Here is a 27,776-nt window from a genome sequence, read left to right on the forward strand (position 1 = left end):
AAGAAACAAAGCACTTGGGGCTCTGTGTGGGATCCTGGTTTAAGGACTCGCCAGCCATGCTGGAAGAATGACTGTGGTGAGAAAGCTATTCCAAACAAGAGACACTAGTTTGTTAAGATAGGTTTCAGTCTTCAAAGCATATGTTTCCTTTTGTTTGTAACCACTTCTATCCCAATTCCTTCTACTCGGAATCACTTACACATCTGTTCCTTGGTAATAAATTTAATAATCTTGTTTTACTACACAGCCACCTCAGTCCTGCTGTGTTTCAAACTAACCTGTAAAATCCTCAGCCACACTAACAGGTTGATGCTGTGTTCTGTCTCTTTAAAGAAGCAGCGAATGCGTTAAGGTTTTGAGAGGGAAACAGTGAGAGGGTCTGAGCACTCAAAGGAGAAGGTTTTTGGGGAAACTTGAACTGGACAGGTTGTTTCATCGCCCTGCAGGGAGTAACCAGGCTAGTGGAAGCCAGGGTGAGGTCACTGAGCTGCAAACAGGGTGATGGTATCAGGGCTCTGAGCCAAAGCCGCACTGCACAGTAGCACCCAAGGTTAACAGGGAGGAAGTGACACAGCCCCTTACTGGTCTGGGTGAAACCCCAAGGTGTCCCAGAAAGTTACTACGTTCTATGTATTTCTATCCATACGGAATTTGCTACAATGTCACTTTGAGGAGACACTGCAGGTATTTCACTCCAGAAAGGTTCCCTGAGGAGTAGTGGGAAAAGGTCAAGCTCTCATGTGCCTGGACAAAGGCAGATTGGTGTAATGTCCTTAGCCACCAGGAGGGTTAATCCTTTGGAACAAAGAGATTTATTTCACTATAAAAGAGGTAGCCAGGTCCGAGAGGGAAACAAACCGGTTTGGAGAACAGGCAAACCAGCTCTCCTTGGCAGCCTGCCACAAAATGAGGGAGAGAGAAAACAAAAAATGAAAGCAGCAGATATGGACTCTGACATGTCCCTTTAACTTTTGCAACCTGCATTTCCCAACCCATACTTAGTTCAGCTTTCTGCAGCTTGTTTCTAGCAAGTTTCAACATTCACCCTTTATTTCTACCTGTTTTCTCTCTGTCATTCTCGAATGCATCTTGCTTATATCAGCTATAGTTTGGATTTAATTGTTAGTAGGGAGAGAAAGAAATGCTCACTTAATTGTAAGATGAGGAAGGTTCCACCCTCACAGGAAGAGGAGAAAACAAGTGGCGGTGAAGTGACTCCCAGGTACCTAGGATTATAAATTCAGTATCAGTAGCGTGAGGACTGCAGTTCCTACCAACAGAGGTGAAACAGGAGCATGTGCTGGCACAGAGCAAGCCTGCTGATTTTAGAGGTGCTGGGACAATAGCAACAAGGGTGAAGAATTTAATGTTTTTAAATTGTGATTTCCTATATGCTTTTGTAATTGTAAGGTCAAAAAGAAAGTGTGGGAAGACTAAATTTGAGATGTGCTGGAGTTTCACAGTTCCCATGAGAGCACATAAATCCTTGAGTTCCTCATCACAAATCTGTTACCCTGTTCCAATGACAGCACAGCACCATCCATCCCTTTTCAAGAACTGTCACTTACCAATGACAAACTACCAGAAACTCTGCCACATTCAAATTTGTTTTTTCATTGCCAAAAAATTGGATTTTAATATTAGTAAGACACACCCACACCACACACATGAAAGCAAGAGACCATTCAAGCTAGCTTTCATCCTGAAGCAACCTTTTATGGGTAAATCATACCTGCCTGGAAATATGGCATTTCATTTGTAAGACATTAGACTTTTCACTATTACCATGAGCATATTAATTGATATTCTCACAACATCACTGTGAGATAGGCAAGTATTATTCATATTTTACTGATGGAGAAAATGAGGCGTAGGGAGGTTAAATGACTTTTTCAAAGACACAGTGGCAGAGCTGGGACTAGAAATTATGAGTTCCTGGCTTTCATTCTTGGGCTCAGAGCAGTAGACCACATTGTCTCGCCACCTCAGTGGGGCCAGCAACAGCCCTGGAATAGTAACACGAAGCAAGATTTTTTCATTTTTGAAAGGGAAACAACATCTACACCTAGAAACATTTCAAAAAATGGACGGCACAGTAAAGTAAACAAATGCTGAAAGTGGTAAAGAACAATTTATAACAGGACTGTAGACACAGAAGATTATACATAGCATTGCCTGGACCTCACAATAAAGAAACTCCCTTTATTTTGTACTAACAAAAAAGTGAGGAACACTTATTTGGATCTACAAACACAAACTGCCAGTGCTGCTTGGATTTTTATGACATTCATCATTCTTTTTAAAGTAGAAATTAGAAATAAAATATTCACAATCCAACAATGTAGTAAAATGTCATTATAAAAGTCACGAACGTACAGGTCTATTTATCAAGATGATGTCATCAGTTGAGTCAGTTAACTGATGGTACAACTATTTTCAGTTATATTTCATTCTCTCTCTTCACTCCATTACTAACCTTAATGAAAACCGTTCCTGAAAGTATTTACTGAAGTTATAAATTCCTGCATTTGGGGATCAAAATTTTACTTTCTGATGAATCACTGGTGTACAAAATATATCTAATTGTGAGGGTTTGAGAAAGTCTTGTTGATTCCCTTCAAAGGACTCTTGTGTTTAACAACTGTCAACAAGGTGAAAAAAAAAAAGAGAGGAAAAATATCACCTCCTTTTTGCACACATTAGATGTAGGAACAATATTACATTATAGCAATGAGCTGTATTATGTAAAGGGTCAGAGTTTTTCCTAACACGCTTGTTTAGTCTTCATCTTCATTTGTTCTGCCAACAAACAGCAGTAGGTTTTCCTTTGGGGAAACCTCCAAGAAATTTTCTTTTCCACCTGGATCCTCTGAAAGTCTTTGGGGTTCAACTGCATAATTTGCTCCTTTCTCTTGCAAAACTGTGTAGCTTGCAGTAGCCAATCCTTCAGTCTGTTCTGAAAGCCTAATTGCAGTCTGCATTTTCTTTCCTAATTCCTCTATCAGTTTTCCAGAAACAGATGTAGATTGTAAAGAAGCCTTTGATTTTTCATTACTAACATCTAATGTCAAAGTGTCTGTGTCTCGTCCTAATCCACTGCAGTCAATAAGTGGGGCTGTCCTCTCCTCTTGGAGTGTCCCTTGTAGAGAATTTATTTTCCCATCTTCACTGGTTGAGGACTCTTGTTCATCTGAATCAGAGCTTTCTGTCTCAGATGATGAAGTACTGCTTGATTCTTCAGAGTCACTCGTCTCCAATTCAGAGGAACGCAGTTGTTGCTTGGAAACAGCACTGACAGCTTTTAACTCACTTTCTTCCTCTTGTACCAGACGTGCAGCTGATTCCAGCTCTTCTAGTGCAAACCCTAAATGGGCCTTAGTTAGCTTGGCTTTCTGTAAGGATTCAGCAAGTGCTGCCAACTTTTTTGACCTTTAAAAAAGAACAAAACACATTGTTAAGTGCTAGAAACAAAATATTTCCCATTTGATAATAAGTAGCAGGGAGCTAAACATTTTTGTTATTCATTTTATTTGTAAACAACTTCTTTCTTCAGTTACAGAATGGTAACAGAAAAGGTACAGGAAACAGAGATAAAAATGATCCCTTATTCACTTGAACTTATTCACTCCCACAAGGCTAGAAAAGCAGCTACATAAATCATCACCTCAGCAAACTTACAGTGAATTTTTCAGAAGAAAGCACACACTTCTTTACAAGCTTTGGAGATACATTGTAATGAGAAACACCAACTGCAACTATGATGATGAAGCAACAGGAAATCTCTGCAGAGAGATTATCTATTTTTAATGTTGTAAAACTTCAGCATTTGGCTAGCCAAGGGGCTGTCATTAGCTGGTTTGAAGCAGCTTGGTAAGGCATGAATCCAGAGGGGACTAAGTCAGTTGGCTTTGTCGTACCCCAAATGTAAATAAGGTATGACAATTTTCTCTCAGTATTACCCAAAATACAGTATATTTACAGAATATATTTTATCAGGCTCTTCTCATTAGGCTACTTGCACTATTTTTAAACTCCTATTTTTCCCCTTTAATGCCCCTTAGTTATCTGATGCCTTCAGAATTATATTACATATTTACCAACCTCTTATTACCATTTCATTCTTATCCTAATGGATACAAATTACTGTTGACTAACATACTTCCCTAGTAAATGAGCACCTCCAAAACAGCAATGTTAACAAACCTGGGAAAGGTGGTACTGGACTTGGTTTTGTTCAACTGAATGATGTAATTTGTGAAGACAAAGTAATTGTATTAAATTTAATCCACTTAAATGCACAGAAAATGGGAAAAATAAAAAAAGAATGAAATCAGGACACAGGTTTTATGGCTAAGAGAAATCTCCTACATCTCCTCTGTGCAAGTCTCACCACTTTACTCTACACATTATTCACCCTAGGTTCATTCAGTCCTGAATACAAATAATTTCATATACTGCATTCTCAATGCTTCCTTTCTACCGTCATTCTTCTAATCCCTCCTTTCCCCTTCCCTCTCCAATTTCTTAAAACCCACCTCTTTAAGAAGACAAATCTTCCTGTCTTATCTTTAGTGAGTCCTACACCTTCCCTCAGCTGAACTGCTGATACATGCCAAAGAAATATTTATGTTAGGAGTAAGAAAATATGTTGCATTAAAAAAAACAAGGCTAACTGATATGAAATCCTAAAGTGGTAAGGTTTAGACCAGTTTTTTTTTTTTTTAGATGGTAGGTTAAAAATACAATCTTTGGGGAAATATTTGCCTATTGGTCTATTTTGAGCCACACATTTAGCAAATAAATTTTCATTAAGCCAAAAATAATTCATTTTACTTTAAAAAAGCAACAATGCCAAAAATTTAGATTTAAGAACTGATCAGCCGACAATTATCTCACACTAAGTTTTCCAAAAATTATCTTTCCTGTTATGTAAAGTTTAAAAGAAAAACATGCTGCAATCATGTAACTTCTTATGGGCCCTATTTCATATATGTGTTCTCTCTCCTACCACAGCAGCACATGTGCACCTGTTTTAGAACGTGTTGCAGAATAAATCAGTTCTAGATTTATTTTAAATTTATTTAGTATTGTACCTAAGAATGAACTAAACAAAGGTTTCAGAGCAGCAGCCATGTTAGTCCGTATCCGCAACAAAGAACAGGAGTACTTGTGGCACCTTAGAGACTAACAAATTTAGTTGAGCATAAGCTTTCATGGGCTACAGCCCACTTCATCGAACGCATAGAATGGAACACATAGTAAGAAGACATATATATATATATATATATACACACACACACACATATATACACATATACATACAGAGAACATGAAAAGGTGGAAGTAGCCATACCAACTGTAAGAGGCTAATTAAGATGAGCTATTATCAGCAGGAGAAAAAAAACTTCTGTAGTGAACAAAAGAACTGCTATACCCCTTTCTGTAAGGCCTACAATAGGGGACAACAGACATGGTAGGTCAACTTTCAGGCTTAGCAAGCTCATTTAGTACAGCTGTAGCCATAAAAATTTCTTCAAGTATTTGAAATTCAGCATATGCTTTAACAGAAAACTGTGCCATAAATTTATAAACAGAGAGAACAAAAAGCAAGAGAATGTCTTGAAATGTGGGAAAAAAGAAAACCAGGTATAAATAGCAAACATACATCCTGTTTCTTACTGTAGAGTTTTGCCTCAGACTATCAATCAACTTTTCACCACTTCCTGCAACAGCAGGTCTACTATAAATCCTGCAAGTAACTGACTGGGTTTCATTTCCTCTGCCAAAACCTGCTAACCTGCAAGGCATGACACACTGACACTGGAGCAAGCAGCTGATAATGTAATACATAACTCCTGCGAGGCAAAAGTTAAAGCGCTTGTTCTCTCAGTTGAATGACTTTAAAGATCTTTATATTCTGCTTCCCAGGGGGGATAATTACTCAGTATAACATAGACTGTGCAATTTTTTTCTCCTAAAGGAATTTTATTTAAAAGGTGGAGGAAGGGAAATTTAATGCAGCTTCTTACACTTTCTTACAGAGACAGTGTAGCATTTAAAAACAAATCTTGGATTGAAACAGATTATTTGTTAACTTTCTCCATTCAAACCAAAGAACTCAGAAATTCATGTTTATGAAGAGTAATCAAAACCACATAAAAGTTTAAAAACAATAAAAAGCACGTACAGAAGCTCACAGATAAGCCACACACTTCTCTATGTAATGCCTGATACACATCCAAAATTTTCATAAACTATTTAATATACTAATTTACTTCATTAAATAACCCCAGTGATGTTCAGTCATAACATTTCCCCCAAATCATCTTCAGCAACTTGCATTTTCCTTAAAAGTACAAAGTTACGCAGGATCATAGGAACTGCCAAAGTGGATCAGATCCAAGGTCCATCTATCCTGCAAAACCCCCTGCAAGTAGACTGTAATGGAATAACCTGCCCACTCAGTTTATTTCCTGACCCCACTATTGAGAGGTTGGTTTATGCCCTGAAGAATGAGGTTTTATATCCCTTCCAGATCTCCATTTTTTTTTAAACTCTACATATGCGTGGTAACCATATAAAAATGCAATCTTTTTTCGAATGTTACTAAACTCTTGGCTTCAAAGAGTGCACAGACTAAATGTATATTGTGCAAAAAGTCCCCTTTATAACTTTCAAATATGCTGTCTTTTGATTTCACAGTAAACCAAGACTGATGCGAAAAGGAGGAATGTTTTTCTCTCTGCTGACTGTTGTTCAACTCCAGGCACGACAGCCCCTCATTCCTCTCTTACTGCATAAAATTCAAGACAGCTGTTGTCACATGTAATCCCCTATATAATCTTATCCCCATATTTCTCTTCTCTCATTTCTTCAAGCTCTTCTTCCCAATACTCTTTGTACTTCCTCTCATCTTCCCTTTCTTCACTTTCTGGTTTCTATCATCCAAATTTTTCCCTATCAAGTGCACCTCCTCCACAGCCCCTTCAAATCACTCCTTAAACCCTCCTAGCCAAACAATCCTACCTCCCTCCTTCCTTTTAATATTCTCCACACCCTCCCTCTTCTCAACTCCCAAAACTGCTAGCTCTTTATGGATGAAATATGTCGTATTTCAGTTTGTAGAAGTCCACATAAATTTACAACACTCCATAAATTTTATTATTAATACATAATAATTATCTGTGCCCCAGAGTATCTAAAGCTTGGAGTTCAAGAAGAAAATATACGGTAATATGTTTTGGCTCCTTCATTTGCATTATGCTACTTAACAAAAATGTAATACTATGGCTATATAGAAAGAGCTTATCTCTTTGAAGCAGCAAATACTTGTCCCCGCCACTCTTTATGCAAGTACAAGTACATACTAAACAGTGAGTCCACTTATGAAAGAGTTGGTGTCTAACAGGGGCAAATCAGGAAGGAATAAATACTCTCCTGCCGGATAGGTACAAGACTGCAACAGAAAATATACTCAATCTCTGAAAGCTTTGGTCTACTTCCTATGATTTGATCTACTTCAATAGTAATTTAATGATCTTAACTGATTTCCATTGCACAGCTGTTGCTAAAAGATCCACACTAACCCTTCACATTGAAAGTTTTACCAAAGTTGCTGAGAGATGACGTATTCTCTACCTGTATCAAGTGCTACAGGGGAAAGGAGATAAAAATGACATAAGAGACCCCACTACTTTCTATAAAAATAAATAACGCAGTTATGAGTACTCTGACTTGATTAGTAAATGCTCTCCAAAGACCAACAATTCCCCTCCTGAACTCTGCAGTTGACTTTCTGTAACTCTTTATGTGCATGGTTCTGTGGAGCCGTTGGCATGCTTACAGCAGATAAACACAAGGGCTCAGTTCCTGAGCTGTGGTCAAGAAGTTCTTGGTGCAGCTCACAACAAGGTGGAAGCATGTGCAGACTTTAAGCTACTGTTGCACTCCCCTAATCCCGAGTCCATTTGCCGCAGCCTAGAGGCTGTTCTAAATTATGTTGACTGCCAGCAACCCCAAAGGACTCTTATGGCAGGCAGGGATCATGAGGGTGCAGGGACACCTTGGCTTCAGTAAGGGGATAGTAGCATCTGCACGATGGAGGCTCTTTGACACTTAGTGATCCCCATACATAGAGGGATCCTAGAGTGGCAGTAATGTTAGCATTGTTAGGACAGCTTTGTGCTGGTGGAGCACTGCAAAACTGCCCAGACGTACCTGAGGAATAGCCCAAGGAATAACATTTTGTTCTTGTTGGTCTACATCCATTTCAGAACCCCATATCTATTAATGTGCATGATGTATATATCACATAAAAGCAAGGAAATTCAGAATTCATATTGGCATCCTATTCTTATTCTGCTAAGTGCAACAGCCCACAAGATTAAACAACACTGGAGATGTTTAAGACAATCCAGGAAGTTTTTGGAAAGCGTAGGGGACAATTTCCTGGCGCAAGTGCTAGAGGAGCCAACTAGGGGGGCCGCTTTTCTTGACCTGCTGCTCACAAACCAGGTAGAATTAGTGGGGGAAGCAAAAGTGGATGGGAATCTGGGAGGCAGTGACCATGAGTTGGTTGAGTTCAGGATCCTGACGCAGGGAAGAAAGGTAAGCAGCAGGATACGGACCCTGGACTTCAGGAAAGCAGACTTCGACTCCCTCAGGGAACGGATGGCCAGGATCCCCTAGGGGACTAACTTGAAGGGGAAAGGAGTCCAGGAGAGCTGGCTGTATTTCAAGGAATCCCTGTTGAGGTTACAGGGACAAACCATCCTGATGAGTCGAAAGAATAGTAAATATGGCAGGCGACCAGCTTGGCTTAATAGTGAAATCCTAGCGGATCTTAAACATAAAAAAGAAGCTTACAAGAAGTGTAAGGTTGGACATATGACCAGAGAAGAGTATAAAAATATTGCTCGGGCATGTAGGAATGGTATCAGGAGGGCCAAATCGCACCTGGAGCTGCAGCTAGCAAGAGATGTCAAGAGTAACAAGAAGGGTTTCTTCAGGTATGTTGGCAACATGAAGAAAGCCAAGGAAAGTGTGGGCCCCTTACTGAATGAGGGAGGCAACCTAGTGACAGAGGATGTGGAAAAAGCTAATGTACTCAATGCTTTTTTTGCCTCTGTCTTCACTAACAAGGTCAGCTCCCAGACTGCTGCGCTGGGCATCACAAAATGGGGAAGAGATGGCCAACCCTCTGTGGAGATAGAGGTGGTTAGGGACTATTTAGAAAAGCTGGACGTGCACAAGTCCATGGGGCTGGACGAGCTGCATCCGAGAGTGCTGAAGGAATTGGCGGCTGTGATTGCAGAGCCATTGGCCATTATCTTTGAAAACTCGTGGCGAACCGGGGAAGTCCCGGATGACTGGAAAAAGGCTAATGTAGTGCCAATCTTTAAAAAAGGGAAGAAGGAGGATCCTGGGAACTACAGGCCAGTCAGCCTCACCTCAGTCCCTGGAAAAATCATGGAGCAGGTCCTCAAAGAATCAATCCTGATGCACTTGCATGAGAGGAAAGTGATCAGGAACAGCCAGCATGGATTCACCAAGGGAAGGTCATGCCTGACTAATCTAATCGCCTTTTATGATGAGATTACTGATTCTGTGGATGAAGGGAAAGCAGTGGATGTATTGTTTCTTGACTTTAGCAAAGCTTTTGACACGGTCTTCCACAGTATTCTTGTCAGCAAGTTAAGGAAGTATGGGCTGGATGAATGCACTGTAAGGTGGGTAGAAAGCTGGCTAGATTGTCGGGCTCAACGGGTAGTGATCAATGGCTCCATGTCTAGTTGGCAGCCGGTATCAAGTGGAGTGCCCCAAGGGTCGGTCCTGGGGCCGGTTTTGTTCAATATCTTCATAAATGATCTGGAGGATGGTGTGGATTGCACTCTCAGCAAATTTGCGGATGATACTAAACTGGGAGGAGTGGTAGATACGCTGGAGTGGAGGGATAGGATACAGAAGGACCTAGACAAATTGGAGGATTGGGCCAAAAGAAATCTGATGAGGTTCAATAAGGATAAATGCAGGGTCCTGCACTTAGGATGGAAGAATCCAATGCACCGCTACAGACTAGGGACCGAATGGCTAGGCAGCAGTTCTGCAGAAAAGGACCTAGGGGTGACAGTGGACGAGAAGCTGGATATGAGTCAGCAGTGTGCCCTTGTTACCAAGAAGGCCAATGGCATTTTGGGATGTATAAGTAGGGGCATAGCGAGCAGATCGAGGGACGTGATCGTTCCCCTCTATTCGACATTGGTGAGGCCTCATCTGGAGTACTGTGTCCAGTTTTGGGCTCCACACTACAAGAAGGATGTGGATAAATTGGAGAGAGTCCAGCGAAGGGCAACAAAAATGATTAGGGGTCTAGAACACATGAGTTATGAGGAGAGGCTGAGGGAGCTGGGATTGTTTAGCCTGCAGAAGAGAAGAATGAGGGGGGATTTGATAGCTGCTTTCAACTACCTGAAAGGGGGTTCCAAAGAGGATGGCTCTAGACTGTTCTCAATGGTAGCAGATGACAGAACGAGGAGTAATGATCTCAAGTTGCAGTGGGGGAGGTTTAGATTGGATATTAGGAAAAACTTTTTCACTAAGAGGGTGGTGAAACACTGGAATGCGTTACCTAGGGAGGTGGTAGAATCTCCTTCCTTGGAGGTTTTTAAGGTCAGGCTTGACAAAGCCCTGGCTGGGATGATTTAACTGGGAATTGGTCCTGCTTCAAGCAGGGGGTTGGACTAGATGACCTTCAGGGGTCCCTTCCAACCCTGATATTCTATGATTCTATGTATCTAAGAGCCCTGTAGTACAAATGTAAGTCGGATGACTGTATCAGCTTTGCCACAGCACAGCCTGCAAATGAAAAAATGGGTTTGTGCCTTTCCCTCCACTTCTTTATATAACGTACAAAGAAGGGCTTTTCCCCTGCTTGTCTTGTCTTCCCCTTTTTTCTGGAAGATGGCTTGAGAACTGGAATAGGAGTTTGTTTAGTCCTCACTTAAGGACTAAAAGAATATTTCTCAAAGATCTTTTCCTGCCAACTGTGTCAGATATTTGAGTTCAATAGATTTTCAACAGTCTGAAAAATCCCTCTTCCTTTCAGTTACTCAGATTTCATTTTTTTGGTGCATATAATATCTTACTCCTAGGAGTGGTCCAGTCATCCATAGTCTCTTTCAGGAAAACTGGAGTGTACAAAGCTGATGTTTCTAATTGTAAAAAACAAGCAGAAACCACTCCCCACTGTCAGGCCTTTATATATCATAAAGCAGCATAAAAAAGCACAATGGCTATTTTTTCTGTGCCGGTTCAGTTTAAATCTTCCCTGCAATTGATTGATTATGCTGCAATGTTAGCATTATTTAAACTTGATTTTTTTGTATGCTATTCTCTTTGTTTTATGAATGCTAGATTAAAACAGAACAATGAACAGAAGCAGTACAGAAACACCTGATGACAATGCACCTGAATCAGGAATAGGCTAACTTCATCAGCTGCATGCTTGATATTTGAGATAGGTTGGAAAGGAGATATCAAGAAAAACAAGAACTTCCTATATTTTTAAGAAGCAGATTCTATAAATGTTATTTGGGGAGTTTCTCAGCTCTGTATTTTTTGAATTGTTGTATAAACTGCAAAAACGCTTTTGTCTATACTGTATTTAAGGACTCTAGGACATTTTTAACAAGCACACTTTCTTAGCTATTATCGCATAAAAACATGCTAACTTTCTGATAAAATGTTTGGGTTTTTTAAAATAATTTTCATCTTTTAAAGTCCTTTTGCTAAAGCAATTATGTAATCACTTTCCCTGATCTGAAGAATCCCAGGCTCAAAACATAAAGAACAATGTGAATAGAAGATTTTCTACAGCTGACAACTAGTTAGATTCTGGACTTGTGATAGAAAGGGTGCCTTTTGGGGGAAGAAGAGGAGAAAGAGAGAAAGAGAATGACTCCTGATAATATGGAAAGGAAATAATGTAACTCCTCGGCCAACAAAGACAAACCCAATCTACATGTAAAGTCTGTAAAATAAAGTAGGTCTCATCTATCTAAGAATACTTTCTTTTTTCTGGATATTCTGAGCACAGCTGAAGAATCCAGAAACAAATCACCTGCTAAAATAATATTGGATATACATTCTTTGAATTGTAGAAGAATGAAGGCAAGTAAAAATCTGATGGTCTGTTATGCAGCTGCCATCAGGGAAAAAAGTTTCTCTCCTCTATTTAAGAGATAAATAGAACTAAATAGTTGTTGGCACACACCTGCCAATTGGGAACTGCCAGTTCATTTTATTTTTAAGGAAACAATCCACTAGCAAGGAGAATTGAATCTCAGGAATCCAGCTAGAGAGAGAGTGTACCAGAAACCTGACTCAGTGGAAGACAGCTAAACCACACTGCAGAAATCACAGCATAGAACACTTTCCCAAGCGAGACTGTGGGTTTAGTTTGATAAATTGTACAGGTTAAAACAATAGTTCAGGGAACAGAAGTGACCCTATGTCATGAACAGAATGGGGGATATAGTGCAGCGTTTAGGGACCAGGTAAACATGCCCTGCTGTTTCCAAGACCTCTAGAATAGTATTTAAGATTAAAGTAACTCTTTCTAGTAAAGTTAATTCTTCAGTAATGATTAATGAAATCTCATGATTACTTGAAGATATGCTCATTCAGTATGCACATTTGTGGTAATATCATCTTATTATTATGGTAATAGTGATCCTACATAAACATGCATAATAGGTATTTAAAGCATTGCACATAGTAATTATTAGTTGTCAAGATGCCAATTGCACTGGGAAAATGCTTTTAACTGCAGGTTAAATTGATAATAGGCACGTTTTATTTAATGTACAGCTTTAATAAATAGACAGCAAAGACCTCACACGTCTTGTTCATACACCTGACGTAATTACTGGAAGACAATGCTGCAGTATTATCATCATTAGATTACAACAGATCTTTGGTGTGCTAGGTGCTTTCCAAATATGTATGAAGAGAGTGTCTCTGCCCCCCACAGCTTATCTGCTAAAAAGACAAAAACAGATGAGTGTGGGGGAAATTGAAACAGCACACAAGTAAAGAAGTAGGAAAAGGAAGAGAATGGTGAGAGGAGAGAGAGAAGGGTTTGGGGAGCAGGGTGAGTGAGGCCAACAGCAGAGGGCAATAATAGAGGGGGAAGAAGGAGCCTGAAGCAAAGCTCCAATCAGCAGACAGAAACAAAATGTCTCAATGTTCCAATTAAGGTCCTGTCTGCTGATATCACTGGAGTACAGGGGACTTAAAGATACCCTTTGCCTCTCCGCAGCTGATAGTGCTCCCAGAGCTTCTGTTCTGTCTCTTGCAGTCAATGTGGCTTGTGGAGTTAAAGGGCACTTGGAACCTGGTGCCCCATACAGTTGTCCTCTTTAGCCACATCCAGGGGAGTGAGCTGCCCAGGTCTCCTCCCCCAAAGCTGCTAGCAAAGCACCCTCCTGTTTTATGGAGATTATTTTTGTCATATTTTTGGAGGGGGAATGATCTGGAGAGTTATAGTTGCTGAAGAGGGGAGGGATAGCTCAATGGTTTGAGCATTGGCCTGCTAAACCCAGGGTTGTGAGTTAAATCTTGAGGGGGCCATTTAGGGATCTGGAGTAAAAATTGGGGATGGGTCCTGCTTTGAGCAGGGGGTTGGACTAGATGACCTCCTGAGGTCCCTTCCAACCCTGATATTCTATGATTCTAAGGTAAGTTCTGTAGGGAGCCAGGGAGAAGACAATTCTTACAAAGACAATTCTTACAAAGTGAATTCAATTCTTAAAAAGAATACATGCATAATTTGAGGCATCCATCCTGCCTTGGAATCCCTTGTTTGTAGTTTTTCCTAGATATTAATCTGTAGCAAAATAAAAGTAAAATGATGCACAACCTGCCTTTCTGAATAACATACCCATCAACCAGAAACAACACTACGTAAGAAAAACTAAAAACACAGGAACTACTGGAGCAGGCCTTTCAGTCCTTGTGGTAGATTGCCCTGTGTAGCAACACTCTTGGTTTAGGGATTTAGCCCAACTAGCAAAACTACCTGAAAGAGTTAAAAATCAGTTAGCAATAAATATTCTATATAACGCAAGAACATTTAACCATGCAACTTACATCATCACCGTGGGAGTTACCCAGCTAAATTACTGTGTGGAATATTTACACCTTTGTGTATAAACACAGCGGCCAGGTTGGTACATCAGGCTTTGAATGCATAGCTCAGTGACATTTTGCTACTAAAAGAAACAGAATAAAACTTCTTCATGTGCAGATAAAAGCGCCACCTTAATGGTTTAAAAAAACCCACAATAAAAAGATTATTCTAATGCATCATAAGTTCGGCACGACATTTTACAGATCTATAAAAAGAGTTCACTACCCTGAGAAGTTTACATTGTAAATTAGACATAACAGCATGGGATGGCACAATACATGCATAAAGCAACAGTGCTTTTTTTATAGCTATTAATTTATTGAGGTAGTTTTAACAGATTTATAAATCCATGTCATCCAAATATCAGGGACAAAACAGTAACCATTACAACAGTGAGTGTTTGTTAGAGAAACATTATACAGTAATACAATCTTCAGATCTCTCTATTTAACAGGGTGCTACCATATTACAGGTAAGCGCAACAGTGCATTCTTACTACCTATGCTTGCTGAGTCACACTGAGTTGCTGTGTGATGCGTGGATGCTGCCATGCTGGATCGCACAAATCACATAGCTAATCTGATTTTACATCTATGTTTCCTGATAGTCTGGACAAATTCTATAACATTTGTCCGATTCTGCTACCACTTCCCACTTTTTTCTGCTTTCATTGGAGAAAGAGCCTAACTACATTACAAAAACAACCAAGCCAGGGGATCGAGTTGCAACAATGTTATCCCCAATCCCGGGTGCAGCATAGTTCAAACCTGTTGTGTGGACAGGACCTGACTAGGCTTTAACAAAGGTTTAATAATCAGACTAAAGCCTTGGCTATATTTCATTATGTGGTACCGTTACAAATAATGCAGTCAGGTTGAATCTATACAACAGATTTTAATTGGGTTGTGCCTGGAGTAGGGGGACAACCTTGCTGGTAAACCCCTAACTCAGTTGGTTTTGTAGGGCAGACGAGCCCTATTTTAAATTAAACCCTAAATTTAAACCTGCATTTTAAATGTTTAAAGAAAAGGCAGGCAAGCCTCACAGATGTGGCAGACTGTCCCTGGATAGAGTCTTCTTCATATAGTTTCCGGAGGTTCTACCATATGGGAAAATGAGTTTGTTACATTGCTAAGCAGCTATCCCCCATGGGAAGCCTGCAATGCCTCAATGTGCATTCAAATAGAAAATGACATCACACTGTGCCAATCAGTATAGCTGACTGATTTACCAAGAGCAGTTATTTAACTTATCTCCACTCTACAGGGATCTGGACTCACGAGATTCACCTTAGTGTGAAGCAGCTGCATTATCAAGCTAAAGGCGTTGTGCATGCTGGATTGCAGGGCATTTCCAATCACGCAAGTTTTACACGATCATCGTACAAGTTACTGAGCTTTAGTGAAAAACGGGGTGAAGACAAATCGCTGCTCTTGGTAAAGGCCCGTCACAGTTCAGACTTCCATGCACTACGGCACTGAGCACACCATATATGCTTCGATATATAGATAAAAGAGTCCATGGCAGATTAGTGAGCTTGTCAGGGGAGTATACCCACCTGAAATCAGTTCAGAATCATACCAAGCTGCGTTGCTCACCACTGCCCCATTATTCCATGACTAGATGCATCATACATCTTAAGCCTCCTCCAGTCTTAATATTGTTCTCCAAGTGGTTCCAGTCATGTTTTTAGTGATACGTTTGTCCCCATAACATAAGGAAGGTGAAATGAGTGTGTGTGAATTTAGTGTTTGGGAAAGATGATGAAATAGCAAATCAGCCTATAAAGGACAATGAAATTATTTGCTTAGCCACCACACAGGTAGAACATAGACAGCAGTAGGATTATTTATGTTTCTACATGAATCCTCAATGATGAACAGAAGTCATACAGATTTCAACGCATTTGGGAAGGGTCAGCCCCTTTGCGCTATTATTTCCTGTTCCCAAGAACCTGGCTCTCTCAGGAGCCAGCCTGCCATTGTCTTCCAGCCCAAGCCACACTAGGTTTATACTCCTAGGGAGAATGAGATAATGTTGACATTAATTTCGCACAGGCACTTTGATGAAAATTAATTTGCAAATGGCAAGACGTCTAATAGCTGGGCTCCTTTGAAACAGAAGGCTCAAGCAAAGTTATAGTTGACCATGTTATCATGGGAGGAAAGAACCAGAAGGGAATTTGATCCTTGAATGAAACAGATGGCAAAATAGCCATAGGTATTTGAAAGGAAAATAAATTAGTTGTCAATCTAAAATTTGGATGACACCTTTCATCAAGTATGACATAGGTGCTTCAGCAGCCAAACCTGTGATTGGAAGATATCATACTGTTCTTCTGGGAACATCCCTTGAAGCTGATAATGAAAAGCTGGCCCCCTAAGGCAATACTATAAGTTACTACAATGGCATATTTTGACATCTAGAAAGTAGTACTCAAATCACTCCAACACTACTGAAAAAAGAGAGGGGACAATAGATTAACGATAGCATACTGTCCTTAGAAATTAAACTGAAACAGTAAAAGTTCCCTCCAAATCTTGAAAAACAGTTCCAAGCTGCTAGAAAGGAAAATCAACATTGATTTAATTACTGAGATACGGAATTGAAAGACAGCGAAAGAGCTCAATTAGATTTCAATAAAATACAGACATAAAAAAGATAGTAAAAAGAGCAGGCTTGATCAGGTACTATTAAAATGAAATAGAAGTGTTAATGATGATGACGTAGAATGCAAAAGTAGACCCTTTGTTAATATGGACTAAAAAGCATAAATAGCCCAACAATCGAGATTATTGTAGGGTAATTTTTCAGAAAAAGATCCTTACAAATGAACATTTAACTATAACAATAAACATCAACCTACAGACACCATCCATTTGCTGATCTCACTCTTTATAAAGCACTGGGTTACAAAAAATAAAAAACTTCAAAATATGGTTAGAGATAAATCTTTGACTCAGTTATACCTTTTGGCATATGCATTTTACATAAGAGGCCATATTTCCATGCTGCTATTTACAATTTCAAATTAGTCCTTCAAGAAAGGACTAGAAACTACACTAGAAACTTCAAAGCGCTGCTGCAGGAGTGCTTTGAAATGTGAGTGTGGTCACGTGCGAGCGCTGGGAGACAGCTCTCCCAGCACTCCTGGTAATCCACCTCCACGAGGGGAATAGCTCTGAGCACTTGAAGCGTGGCTCCAAGCACTCGGAGCCTGTCTACACTAGCGCTTTAAAGTGCTCAAACTTGCTGCGCTCAGAGGGGTGATTTTTCACACCCCTGAGTCAGCAAGTTAGAGTGCTATAAAATGTAAGTGTAGACAAGCCCTTATAAGCTACTCACCCACTGGCACTCTAATCAAATGGTTTAAAAAGAGTAAGCAGAGCATTTAGCCAACAAATATGCCTTGTATTGCTTATTAGGACCTAAAAATTCTGTATATTTAGCTTGTTTGCTCTGAAATACAAAAGTCACGTTAGACAGCCTGTGGATTTGTAGTGGAAATGTTTATAGACAATCTGAATCAACCACATGGCTATACGTTATTGATATTGTGATCATATGATATGATCTTACATTTATACAGTTCTTTTCATCCCAAAGTATTCTACAAAACAAAATGATATAGCAGCACAAACTATACATAGGTTTCATTTTAATCCATTGCTGGGAATATAGCCACCTCTAGCGTGAAACTTGTCTACTATTTAACAGAGCACAACAGTACACAAATGGAGGCCGAAGAACCCCCAAAACAGCCAACTGAAACCGGAGTTGAAACTTTTAAGTAGGCAGAATGTAATCATTGAGTTGGAATGTTCCAAAGACACAATGATTATCACCACTAGCTTACAAAGAATAACAGTTCTTTAATGAACGCAGGGGGGCAGGATCTGTTTTCCGTCCTCCCTGAAACATAGGATCTGTTTTACGTCCTCCCTGAAATGCCATCTAGCACACCAAACAAATAGTGACAAAGAGAAAATGGTAGCATTTACTGAAACACCAACACTGCTTCCAGCAGTTCTTACTAAATCTGTTCCCTAGAGATTTCCCACCCAAGTAGAGACCTACTATGAGTCTACCTTAGCTTGTGAGATCTGACAGGCTCACAGAATGGGGTGATATGGCTAAAGGCTGATATTATAAACACAAATAATATATGTTTTACATATTTATTTTATTACACATTTTCACAATAAGTCAGTGAATAACTGTAAATTATATTACAATAAATATAATTTTTATTGACCATTAAAAACATTAAATAATATTTGTATTGACCATTAAAAAAAAACCCAAACCAAAACATCCCACCCAAATGAAAAAACTCAAACCAAAACATCCTACTAAATCTGATCAGTGAGCTCCAGAGAAAAAGTAGGGTTTTTTAGGATTATAAAACTGTAGCTGAAATGAAAACTGAACTAAAGTTTACACTACTTACTACATTATCTGCAGTAGAAGAAAAAGACAGAAAAGTTTAAACATGACATAAATACTGCAATATTTGTTCATATGAACTAGGGTTAAACCACCTTTATGGGCAGGTAGTAATTCATTCCCAGTAATGGGAGTTTTGAGCTTCCTCTGGTAGTATCAGCTGTTAGAATAACATGGGCCTAGCCAATATAAATTTCCTGTGACTGCAGGGAGCAGAGACTGGTAAACTTTCATCCTTCCCATCATCTCCAATGAATGGGGCTTGTGTTTTTTAATTGTTTCCTTGAGAGTAGCCCTTAGAGATAGAGGAGAGTATGCTTCAACCCAACTCTTCTGCTATAAAACTAGGAGATCAAAAAGAGAAACAATATAAACTGGAGCATCGTGTTCAAGAAGACACCTTGAGGATTAAGTTCTCTCCCTGTACATGGAGGGCTGTGCTCCATAAGTTTAGATTAAGTTTAGATTAAAGGAGATTCCTTTTCAAAGCAAGAACCAATCATCTGGCTTTAGAAAATGGAAACTGAACTTGCCCCTTTTAATATGAAACACTGACTAAAGTGGAAGAATCCACAGACCCCGAGTGGCACAAGACCTGTCTTCCGTTTTGAAAGTTTAGCTTCCAAGGGAGCATACACTGGTTCTAAAATTAAGAGGGCGATGACAGGAAGGCAGAGAAAAGGAAGTGTACTTGTTACAGTCTAACTGGCAATACTGTAAACAAACTGGTGGCTCAGAGCACCGCACTTCAGGAAACAAAATCTGAAATGCTTCTATTTAGTAGCGCTGTTTCATGTTCAAGAGTTTGCCTGGTTGTCTCAAATGATTGTTGTCTCCCTCAACGGTAATTCTGAAATTTTACAGTGCTCCTTTCACACCGACTCTAAAGACTAATCTTTAGCCAATGCACGTTTATAAATATTAAGAAAGGATAAAGCTTTAAGATGTAACATCTTAGTTTCATTACTTGGATTTTCCCATAAGGGGAAATAAAATGTATTAGGTATAAGTACAGCAGGCAGCAACCCACAATCCCTTCTACATCTCTTGAGCCATCTTTATACAGGCTTTGGTCTCCATCTTGTGTCTCTGGTATTCTTTTTTATGACATAGCACTCCTAACACAGTATGGTATGCAATGTGGGTGCTGTACCAGGAGACCAAAGGCATCCAAAGGCAGTATACATTTTAGTCCCAGAAAAATGCTAGTGAAGTTATGACTAACAGATCTGCCAGATTGCTACTACTACCTTTAATCCTGACAAAGGAAAAAAGCCTCCATCCTTCCCAACCTGTTACCCTGGATTCTTCAGTAAAATGCACATCTAAAATGGAGGTGTGCCAAACTTGACCAGTTTACCAATCCCTGGCAGAAGGGAGGAGTCCATCCATTGCCATCTCAGAACAGCCTAAACAACATAGCTAGCTACAGTATTTTTGATCTGTATTTGTACAGCACCTAGGACAATGGTCCAAGACTAGGGCGCCTAGGTGCTACAGTAATACAAATAATCATCATCATACTCTTTTGCACCTAAAATGGTTGATGGTCTTGTTCCCTTGCTGGCTGACTCTAACAGGGGAATTTACTAGCCATTTCGTGTTTACACCTAGAGCTGCTGGCCCACACTTGATGCAGCTGACCTAGAGCAGTAATTGTTGAGAGAGGGAGTCCCCAGGGAATAGTGGCTAATAGGCGTTAGGCCACAAACTGTAAATCATCATCTCAGCACATTATTAATCGAGAACTTTCACCCTTTTCCTCCGCTCACTGCATCCTCGTTCACACTTGTGGTTTATGGTGGAATCACTGACAAGGGGAGAGACCAAGCCAGCTACTGACAAAGTTGAAAACAGAAGAGGAAGATGTTATCTGCCTGGAGAACAGCTTCCCCCTTTGATCACAGCTGCACACTCCACCTGCTTAAAAAGGCAACAACTACACAGGCTCATCATTCCTGTAGTCAAACAGGAGAGTCAGCAGAGATGTGCTGACTGAAAAGACACGACCCAAATCGCTGAGCTGTCTGAAGGCAAACAGGAACTGCCTCCTCGCAACTTCGGAAAATCAAAGCCCAAGCCTGAGGGGAGAGAAGTCGGCTTTTTTCTTCCCCTCTTTTACCCATAGCAAGGTGATTCCGACACTGCCTGGAGGAATACGAGCTAGAGAAAAGCGACGGAATAAAGAAAAAACAACAGAGATGAGAAAGGAAAAACATCAAAGGAAACTGCAGCCAGCAGCTGGGAAGAGAGATTAAATCCCTTATTAAAAAGCAATGTTTTACAGGGTTTGCTAAAACATGTATAAAGAGGAGTTTCTGGTATTATATCCAACTATTTGTCACTTTTACAAGCCTGCAGGGCAAACAGGTTGTTACTTGAAGCCTCGACTCTAGTCAGTATTTTATATTACATGGGTAGTATTATTTATAAAGAGCCCTAGATGTACTTACTGTGACAGGTGTGGGTTTTAAAGAGGATACAATCTACATGAAAAGTATGGTATTTCAAGATTACATTAAAAAAGGGAAAACATATGAAAAGACAAGCATTGCAACAATAACAGATGAGACATAAGCTTATGGAAAAAGAAAAGGAGTACTTGTGGCACCTTAGAGACTAACCAATTTATTGGAGCATAAGCTTTCGTGAGCTACAGCTCACTTCATCGGATGCATACTGTGGAAAGTTTAGAAGATCTTATTATATGCACACAAAGCATGAAAAAATACCTCCTCCCACCCCACTCTCCTGCTGGTAATAGCTTATCTAAAGTGTGGTGGGAGGAGGTATTTTTTCATGCTTTGTGTGCATATAATAAGATCTTCTAAACTTTCCACAGTATGCATCCGATGAAGTGAGCTGTGGCTCACGAAAGCTTATGCTCAAATAAACTGGTTAGTCTCTAAGGTGCCACAAAGTCCTTTTCTTTTTGCGAATACAGACTAACACGGCTGTTACTCTGAAGCTTATGGAAGTGCACACAACTTGTTATCTACTGTTTTTAAATCAGGGACCCATGATCTAGTAGTTAAGTCATAGCAATTTGAGTCAAAAGACCAGGTCCTATTCCCAATATAGGCACTAGCTTTCAGTGGGACCTCTGACAAGTCACTTATCCGCTCTCTGTCTATGTTTTCTCCTCCGGAGAAAGTGATAACACTTTCAGAGGTTTTTAAGGCCAGAGGGGACCTAGGGATAAATGATTATCTAGTCTGACCTCCTGGATAACACAAGCCAAAGGACCTCACCCCAATAATTTCTACATCAAGCCCATACCTCTGTTTGAGCTACAGCATATTTTTTAGAAAGATATTTGGTCTTGACTTATAGCCTACAAATGATGGAGAATTTACCATGTCCCTAGGTAGACTACTCCAGTAGTTGATTACCCTCACTGTCAGACCACTGGATCTTGTTGTGCCTTTTTCAACTATATTGAACTATATCTACTATCAGAAACCTCTTTTGATTGTAAGTACTTGCAGAACATGACCAAGTCACCTCTAACCTTCTCTTCCAGAAACAACTGAACCTTTTTAATTCACATATTTTCCAGACCTCTAATCATTCTTGTAGTTTTTTCCTGACTCTCTTCCAATTTTTTAACATCCTTTTTGAATTGTAGACACCAGGACTAGAACAGTATTTCAATCATGGTTTCAATAATGCTACATACAGATGTAATACCACCTTCCTATCCTTACCTGATGTTCCCCTGCTTACCTACCCAACTAGTGCATTCACCCTCTACAGCATCACAGTAAGAGCGCCTGTTCAGCAGGTTATCTACCATGACCCCAAAGCCCTTTTTAGAGTCATGGTTTTCCAGGATATGGTCCCAAATCTTAAAATGTGACCTCACAGAAGGAGACAATACAACCATGAACCCACTTGGAGAGTTTTTGGATAGAAACAGAGACCCCCTTTAATTCTGCCTGTGGAAAAAAGGGGGCCTAAAGGGCTTAGTCCTGTCTAAGTAAAAAGCAACACCACCATGATTGATATGAAAGTCTAAGGTCACCTTCACAAAAACCATGAATTTGGCCAGAGACATATCTTTTCTTTATAGAAAACTGTGTAGGGGAGATCGGCCATTAAGGCTCCTAGCTCACCAGTTCTCCCAGAAGAAGTGATAGCGTCGAAAAATAAAATCTTTACAGAAAAGTGCAGAAAGCAATACTTAGCTAGTGGCTCAAAGGGAGGCTTCCACAGAAAATGGAGAACCAAATTCAAGTCCTATGAAGGAGTAGGTTTCCCGACTTTGGAAAAAAGGTTAACTAGCCCTTCGGTGAAACTGGAAATGGTGGGGATAACAAACACTGAAAACCCTTCAACAGGGGAATGGAAAGCTGTGGTAGCTGCTAAATGAACTTTAAAAGAGCTCAGAGTGAGACCCAAAATTGTTAAACCAAATAGGTAATCTAAAATGTCCGAAAGGGAAGGATCGAATGGGGACAAGTGCCACTGGCTACATCAATGGTGGAATCTCTTCCATTTCTGCAGAGAGGTTTTTTCTAGTTAACGCTTTTCTGATATTAAACAAAACCTCTTGAATCTCTCTCCTACAGGAGACCTCTATGATGGTTCCTGGGAGTACCCAGGGTTGTGAGGCACCTCGCTACCACCTGCCCTTAACACAAGGCAGCCTTGTCTGCACCTGATGTGGGTCAGTTCCCCAACTTCACTGGCCACAGGCAACCCAAGCACTCCCCTCAAGGCTTCACAGGCCCCGCTGTCACTGTACAGCAGAGGTCCCCAAACCCCCCTGTGGAGGGCACAGAGGAACATTCAGGGTGGCACGGCCACCTAGCCCCACCTGCCCCCAGCTCTGCTCCAGCCCCGCCCCAACCCCATCCCTGCACCTGGCCCCATTCCCAGCCTCGGCGTGGTTCTGCATCTGTCTGCGGGCCCGACTGCAGCTCCGATCCTGTCCCCGTCCCCATCCCCATCCCCCTCCCCAGCCCCAGCTCCATTCCTGGCCCAGGGCCGAGTCTGGGGCAAGGGCCAGGAGCAGAGCCTCACCCAGCCACAAGCCAGGCTGCCAGCGGCTCCATTCCCAGCGCAGGGCCGAGGCTGGAGGCAGGGCCAGGAGCAGAGCTACCCCCAGCCCTGGGCCTGGCTTCTGGCGCCCACTGCAGCCCGGATGTGGCTCTGCTCCCACCCCGACCCCAGCCCCGGGCCATGGCTCTGTTCTCAGCCCTGGCCCCACTCTTGGCCTCAGACTCACCCCCAGCTGCAGCCCCCTTACTCCTGTCCGCGTCCGACCCCTCGCCCTGGGAGCCGCAGCCCCGCTCCTGGCTGGGCTGGGGGGAAATCATAGACTACCAGGGTTGGAAGGGACCTCAGGAGGTCATCTAGTCCAACCCCCTGCTCAAAGCAGGGCCAATCCCCAACTAAATCATCCCAGCCAGGGCTTTGTCAAGCCTGACCTTAAAAACCTCTAATGAAGGAGATTCTACCACCTCCCTAGGTAACACATTCCAATGCTTAACCACCCTCCTAGTGAACAAGTTTTTCCTAATATCCAGCCTAAACCTCCCCCACTGCAACTTGAGACCATTACTCCTTGTTCTGCCATCTGGTACCAGTGAGAACAGTCTAGATCCGTCCTCTTTGGAACCCCCTTTCAGGTAGTTGAAAGCAGCTATCAAATCCCCCCCCCCATTCTTCTCTTTTGCAGACTAAATAATCCCAGGTCCCTCAGCCTCTCCTCATAAATCATGTGCTCCAGCCCCCTAATCAGAAGACAGGGACTGGGGTGCAGACAGGGATAAGAGAGGTATGACCCTTAAAAGTTTGGGGACCACTGCTCTACAGGTTAGTGATAGGCACACTGGAACCCTCGAGCCATCCGAGAATCTCCCTGAAACATCTAACCTCTGACCCACTGGACACTCTTAAGCATTCACCAATCTGCTGCTTTCAAAGAAGCAGTACACAGCAGCATACCAGTTTCACCCCAGATCACCCCTTCACTTAACTCACAGGACTTAAATTTGTGTATGGTGAAATCAAGTATAGGTTTTTTTAAGAAACCATAGAGATTCAAGTAGTAGCAAGTAAAACTATTGGAAACAAATGGTTACATATAAAATAAAATCATAACAAGCATTCTAGAGCCTAGACTTAATTAACAAGTTACTCTCATGTCTTGTATAGTATTCCTCACCCAAAATCCTTACAGCACTTTTCAACCAGGTTGTGACCTTCCTTTCATGAGACAAGCACATTGTCAGTTTCCCTCCTAGGTGAAGGATTCACTGTGTCTTTTTGCACTGAGCGATACCACACCAATCCTTTGTCTTTATTCATCAATGGGACATCCCCCTGCTGTTAGTTTTCTCCTGTATATTTCCTGTCTTGTCGATTTCGCAATCCCTCAATTCACACTTGGCTTAGTATGTAAATAGGTATACAGTACACAAATGAGCGATTCTAGAACCTGATGAGGATCAACACTCATTTGTTCAGACTGAATTTGCTGGAGGTGTAAACAGTTCTCAACCATCCTTAGAAGCAGCACAGTTGCAACCTGTGAAGTGCAACAAAGGTGCAGGATGCCATGTGACCTGGGAGCAGCAAACAAGTCCTGGCTATTGTCTGTGGGCTTATTTGAACCTGTGAAATCAGGTTAATTAGCATCATAAATCTGTCTATTGGTAGCTAAATTCTGGATGTTGTGGCACCTAATGTGGCTCCTATAAACTGTATTTGCTGAAGAAGGGTCAAAGTAAACTTTTCTCTGTTGAACTGAAGTCCTAGCTTGTAAATCAGCATCACAGCTTTCCCTACTGCAGAATGAACTTTGTTGTGGGAGCACAAGAGCAGACAATTACTCCCAACTGACGCAGTTGAGTGGCTACCACTGCCAGAACTTTCATAAAGACTCTGGGGGCAGAAGAGAGTATGAAGGGAAACACTTGACATTGACAGTGCTCCTGGCCAATCACAAAACACAGAAACCTCTTGGGAGATGGACACATCACAAAGATGAAAGATCTCTCTTGTAGGCCAAGGGCTGCAAACCAGTCCCCCAGATCCAGAGACGGTGTTATAGCTGTGAGCATCACCATCCTGAACTTCTGTGTTTTGGTGAAAGCATTCAACAACCTGAGGTCTAAGGTCGGTCTCCACCCAACCTTCTTCTTGGGAACCAGAAAGTACTTGGAATAGAACCCCTTCCCTCTGTATTGGGCAGGTACTGATTCTATGACTCCTATGCGAAAAAAGGATAGGAATTCTTGTCTCAGCAGATGTTCATGAGATGTGCTCCGAAAAGGGGAAGGGAGAGGATATTGATGGAATAGCTCTGTGTTATAACCTCCAAAACTCAACTGCTGAAAGTAATCTGCTCCCATACAGTCAAAAATGGAAGAGACTATCTCCAAAGGGTGGGGGTAAGGGAGTGATGAGAGATGCAGCAGGATAATGCAGCTTTAGATCCAGAAGATGGGACAGTTCTTGCCTCTCAACCAAAGCATCAAAACTGACACGTAGATGACAAAGGTGGCTGAGGAGCAGTCATTGTGATGGCAGATGCTTTTTTCTTCTGGAACCCAGATCTCCTATGTGATTCCTAAGGTCTATGGTAGGCTGGAAATTGGGCTGGGCAGGAACTCTGTACCATCTGTTATCTGCTGAATCTCCTTTTATTCACATGCATGTAGATATCCATGGGAGTGGATAGTAGCCACCTTCAAACCATTGAGAATGAAAGGACTCATTGTGGGGACTCACTGAAGAGACTGAGCCTATCAAAAAAATAGTCCTCAACAGTATTCTGGACCTCTTTCAGCGTTCCTGATGATTGCAGCCAGGAGGCACGGGGTATGACAATCACTGTAGATCTAGAGTGAGCTGCAGTGACAGTCACATCCAGGGAGGCCTTAACAAAGTCCTTGCTAATAAATGACCCTCTGAGATGATCTCATGGAATTGTACTCCATGTTCTTGAAGCAGATAGTCAAAAGAAGAGTTACACTTCCTGTAGTTGGTATGGTTATAGTTTGTGATCAGAGCTTGATAGCTGGTGATTTTAATCAGCAATGGCACTGATGAGTAACTTTGGAGATCAAGGAGATCTTGGTGTTTTTGGTTTTTATCATGCAAGGTGGCCTTAGAATGGCATTGCCAACTATGCTCGTGCATAGCATTGACGACCAAGGAATTAGGTGCTGGGTGTGTGAACATAAATTCGGAATTTTAGCAGGAACATAATACTTTTTATCTGTTCTTTTACAAGTTGAAGGTCTGGTAGCTGGGGTTTACCAGATTCTTTGGCAGGTTCAAGTAAAGTCTCATTTATGGGCAAGGCTACCTGACCTGAAGTGGCAATATGGAGAATGCCCAAAAGTTTATGTTGGGTCTCATGGTTCTCCTCCTCCAAAGTGATCCTCTTCATAAGTTCCTGGAACTGCTTAAAACCATCCACATATGAGAGAGGAAGAGACATCACAATCTCACCAGGTGAGGAGATGTTAGTTTGTGGTGTAGCTTCCTCATCAGCCCTTTTCTACTGTTGCTCAGAAGATCACTCCTGAGGTGGAGACAGATGCGGAGGAACAGAAGGAGTAGGTGATTGCTGCCTCTGGCACTCTCCAGGGGTGTAGCTGGGTGCTCTGGAGAACTTTAGCTGATAAGCTGCCCACGGCTGCCAATATGGCCACTGGGTGGGGCCATAAGGAAAAGGAGGGGAGGCACCAAGATTGGTCATACCAGGAGGAATGCACAGTGACACAAGTCTGCTTGCATCTTGGACTCTCTTTCTCAGAAAAGATGTCAGGAGAGGTAACTCTTAAAGAAGTCCCCCGCAAACAAAAATTACAAAAACTACTATAACTAGTAGAAACTAAAAGGGCTAAATAAAACCTCAGCAACAAATGTTAAGTTAGAAAGCTATTCCCTAAGGGAAAACAGCTACAAAGTGGGCACCACAAGATGCTCCATCTCAGGTCAAGGCATTTGAGAAGGAATTGAGGGCAGTTTATCAGACATTGTGCCCTACAGGGCATGTCAGGGCATGAGGCTAGCTAGGGTGAATGTGCGGACTCAATGGACACTGCTACAAACAGTCTCTGATCACAGGCACATGTGCACCTGAAGTGGAGCACTCACAGTCAATCCTCACTGCTGAATCCAA

At 41.4% G+C, this 27,776-nt stretch overlaps 1 protein-coding gene across 1 annotated transcript in view; it reads right to left on the reverse strand.

The window, feature by feature from the left end:
* Positions 1-1,459: 1,459 nt before the first annotated feature.
* The window catches only part of SHQ1 (SHQ1, H/ACA ribonucleoprotein assembly factor), a 109,678-nt gene continuing 83,361 nt past the window's right edge, over positions 1,460-27,776 (reverse strand). The window contains exon 12 of the mRNA XM_084634420.1: positions 1,460-3,429. Coding sequence (XP_084490546.1) covers positions 2,778-3,429 — 652 coding nt within the window. The 3' untranslated portion in view covers positions 1,460-2,777. The remainder of the gene's footprint in view (positions 3,430-27,776) is intronic.

The sequence above is a fragment of the Lepidochelys olivacea genome (genome assembly GCF_965140295.1).
Source record: "Lepidochelys olivacea isolate rLepOli2 genome assembly, chromosome: 7".
Taxonomy (NCBI): domain Eukaryota; kingdom Metazoa; phylum Chordata; order Testudines; family Cheloniidae; genus Lepidochelys; species Lepidochelys olivacea.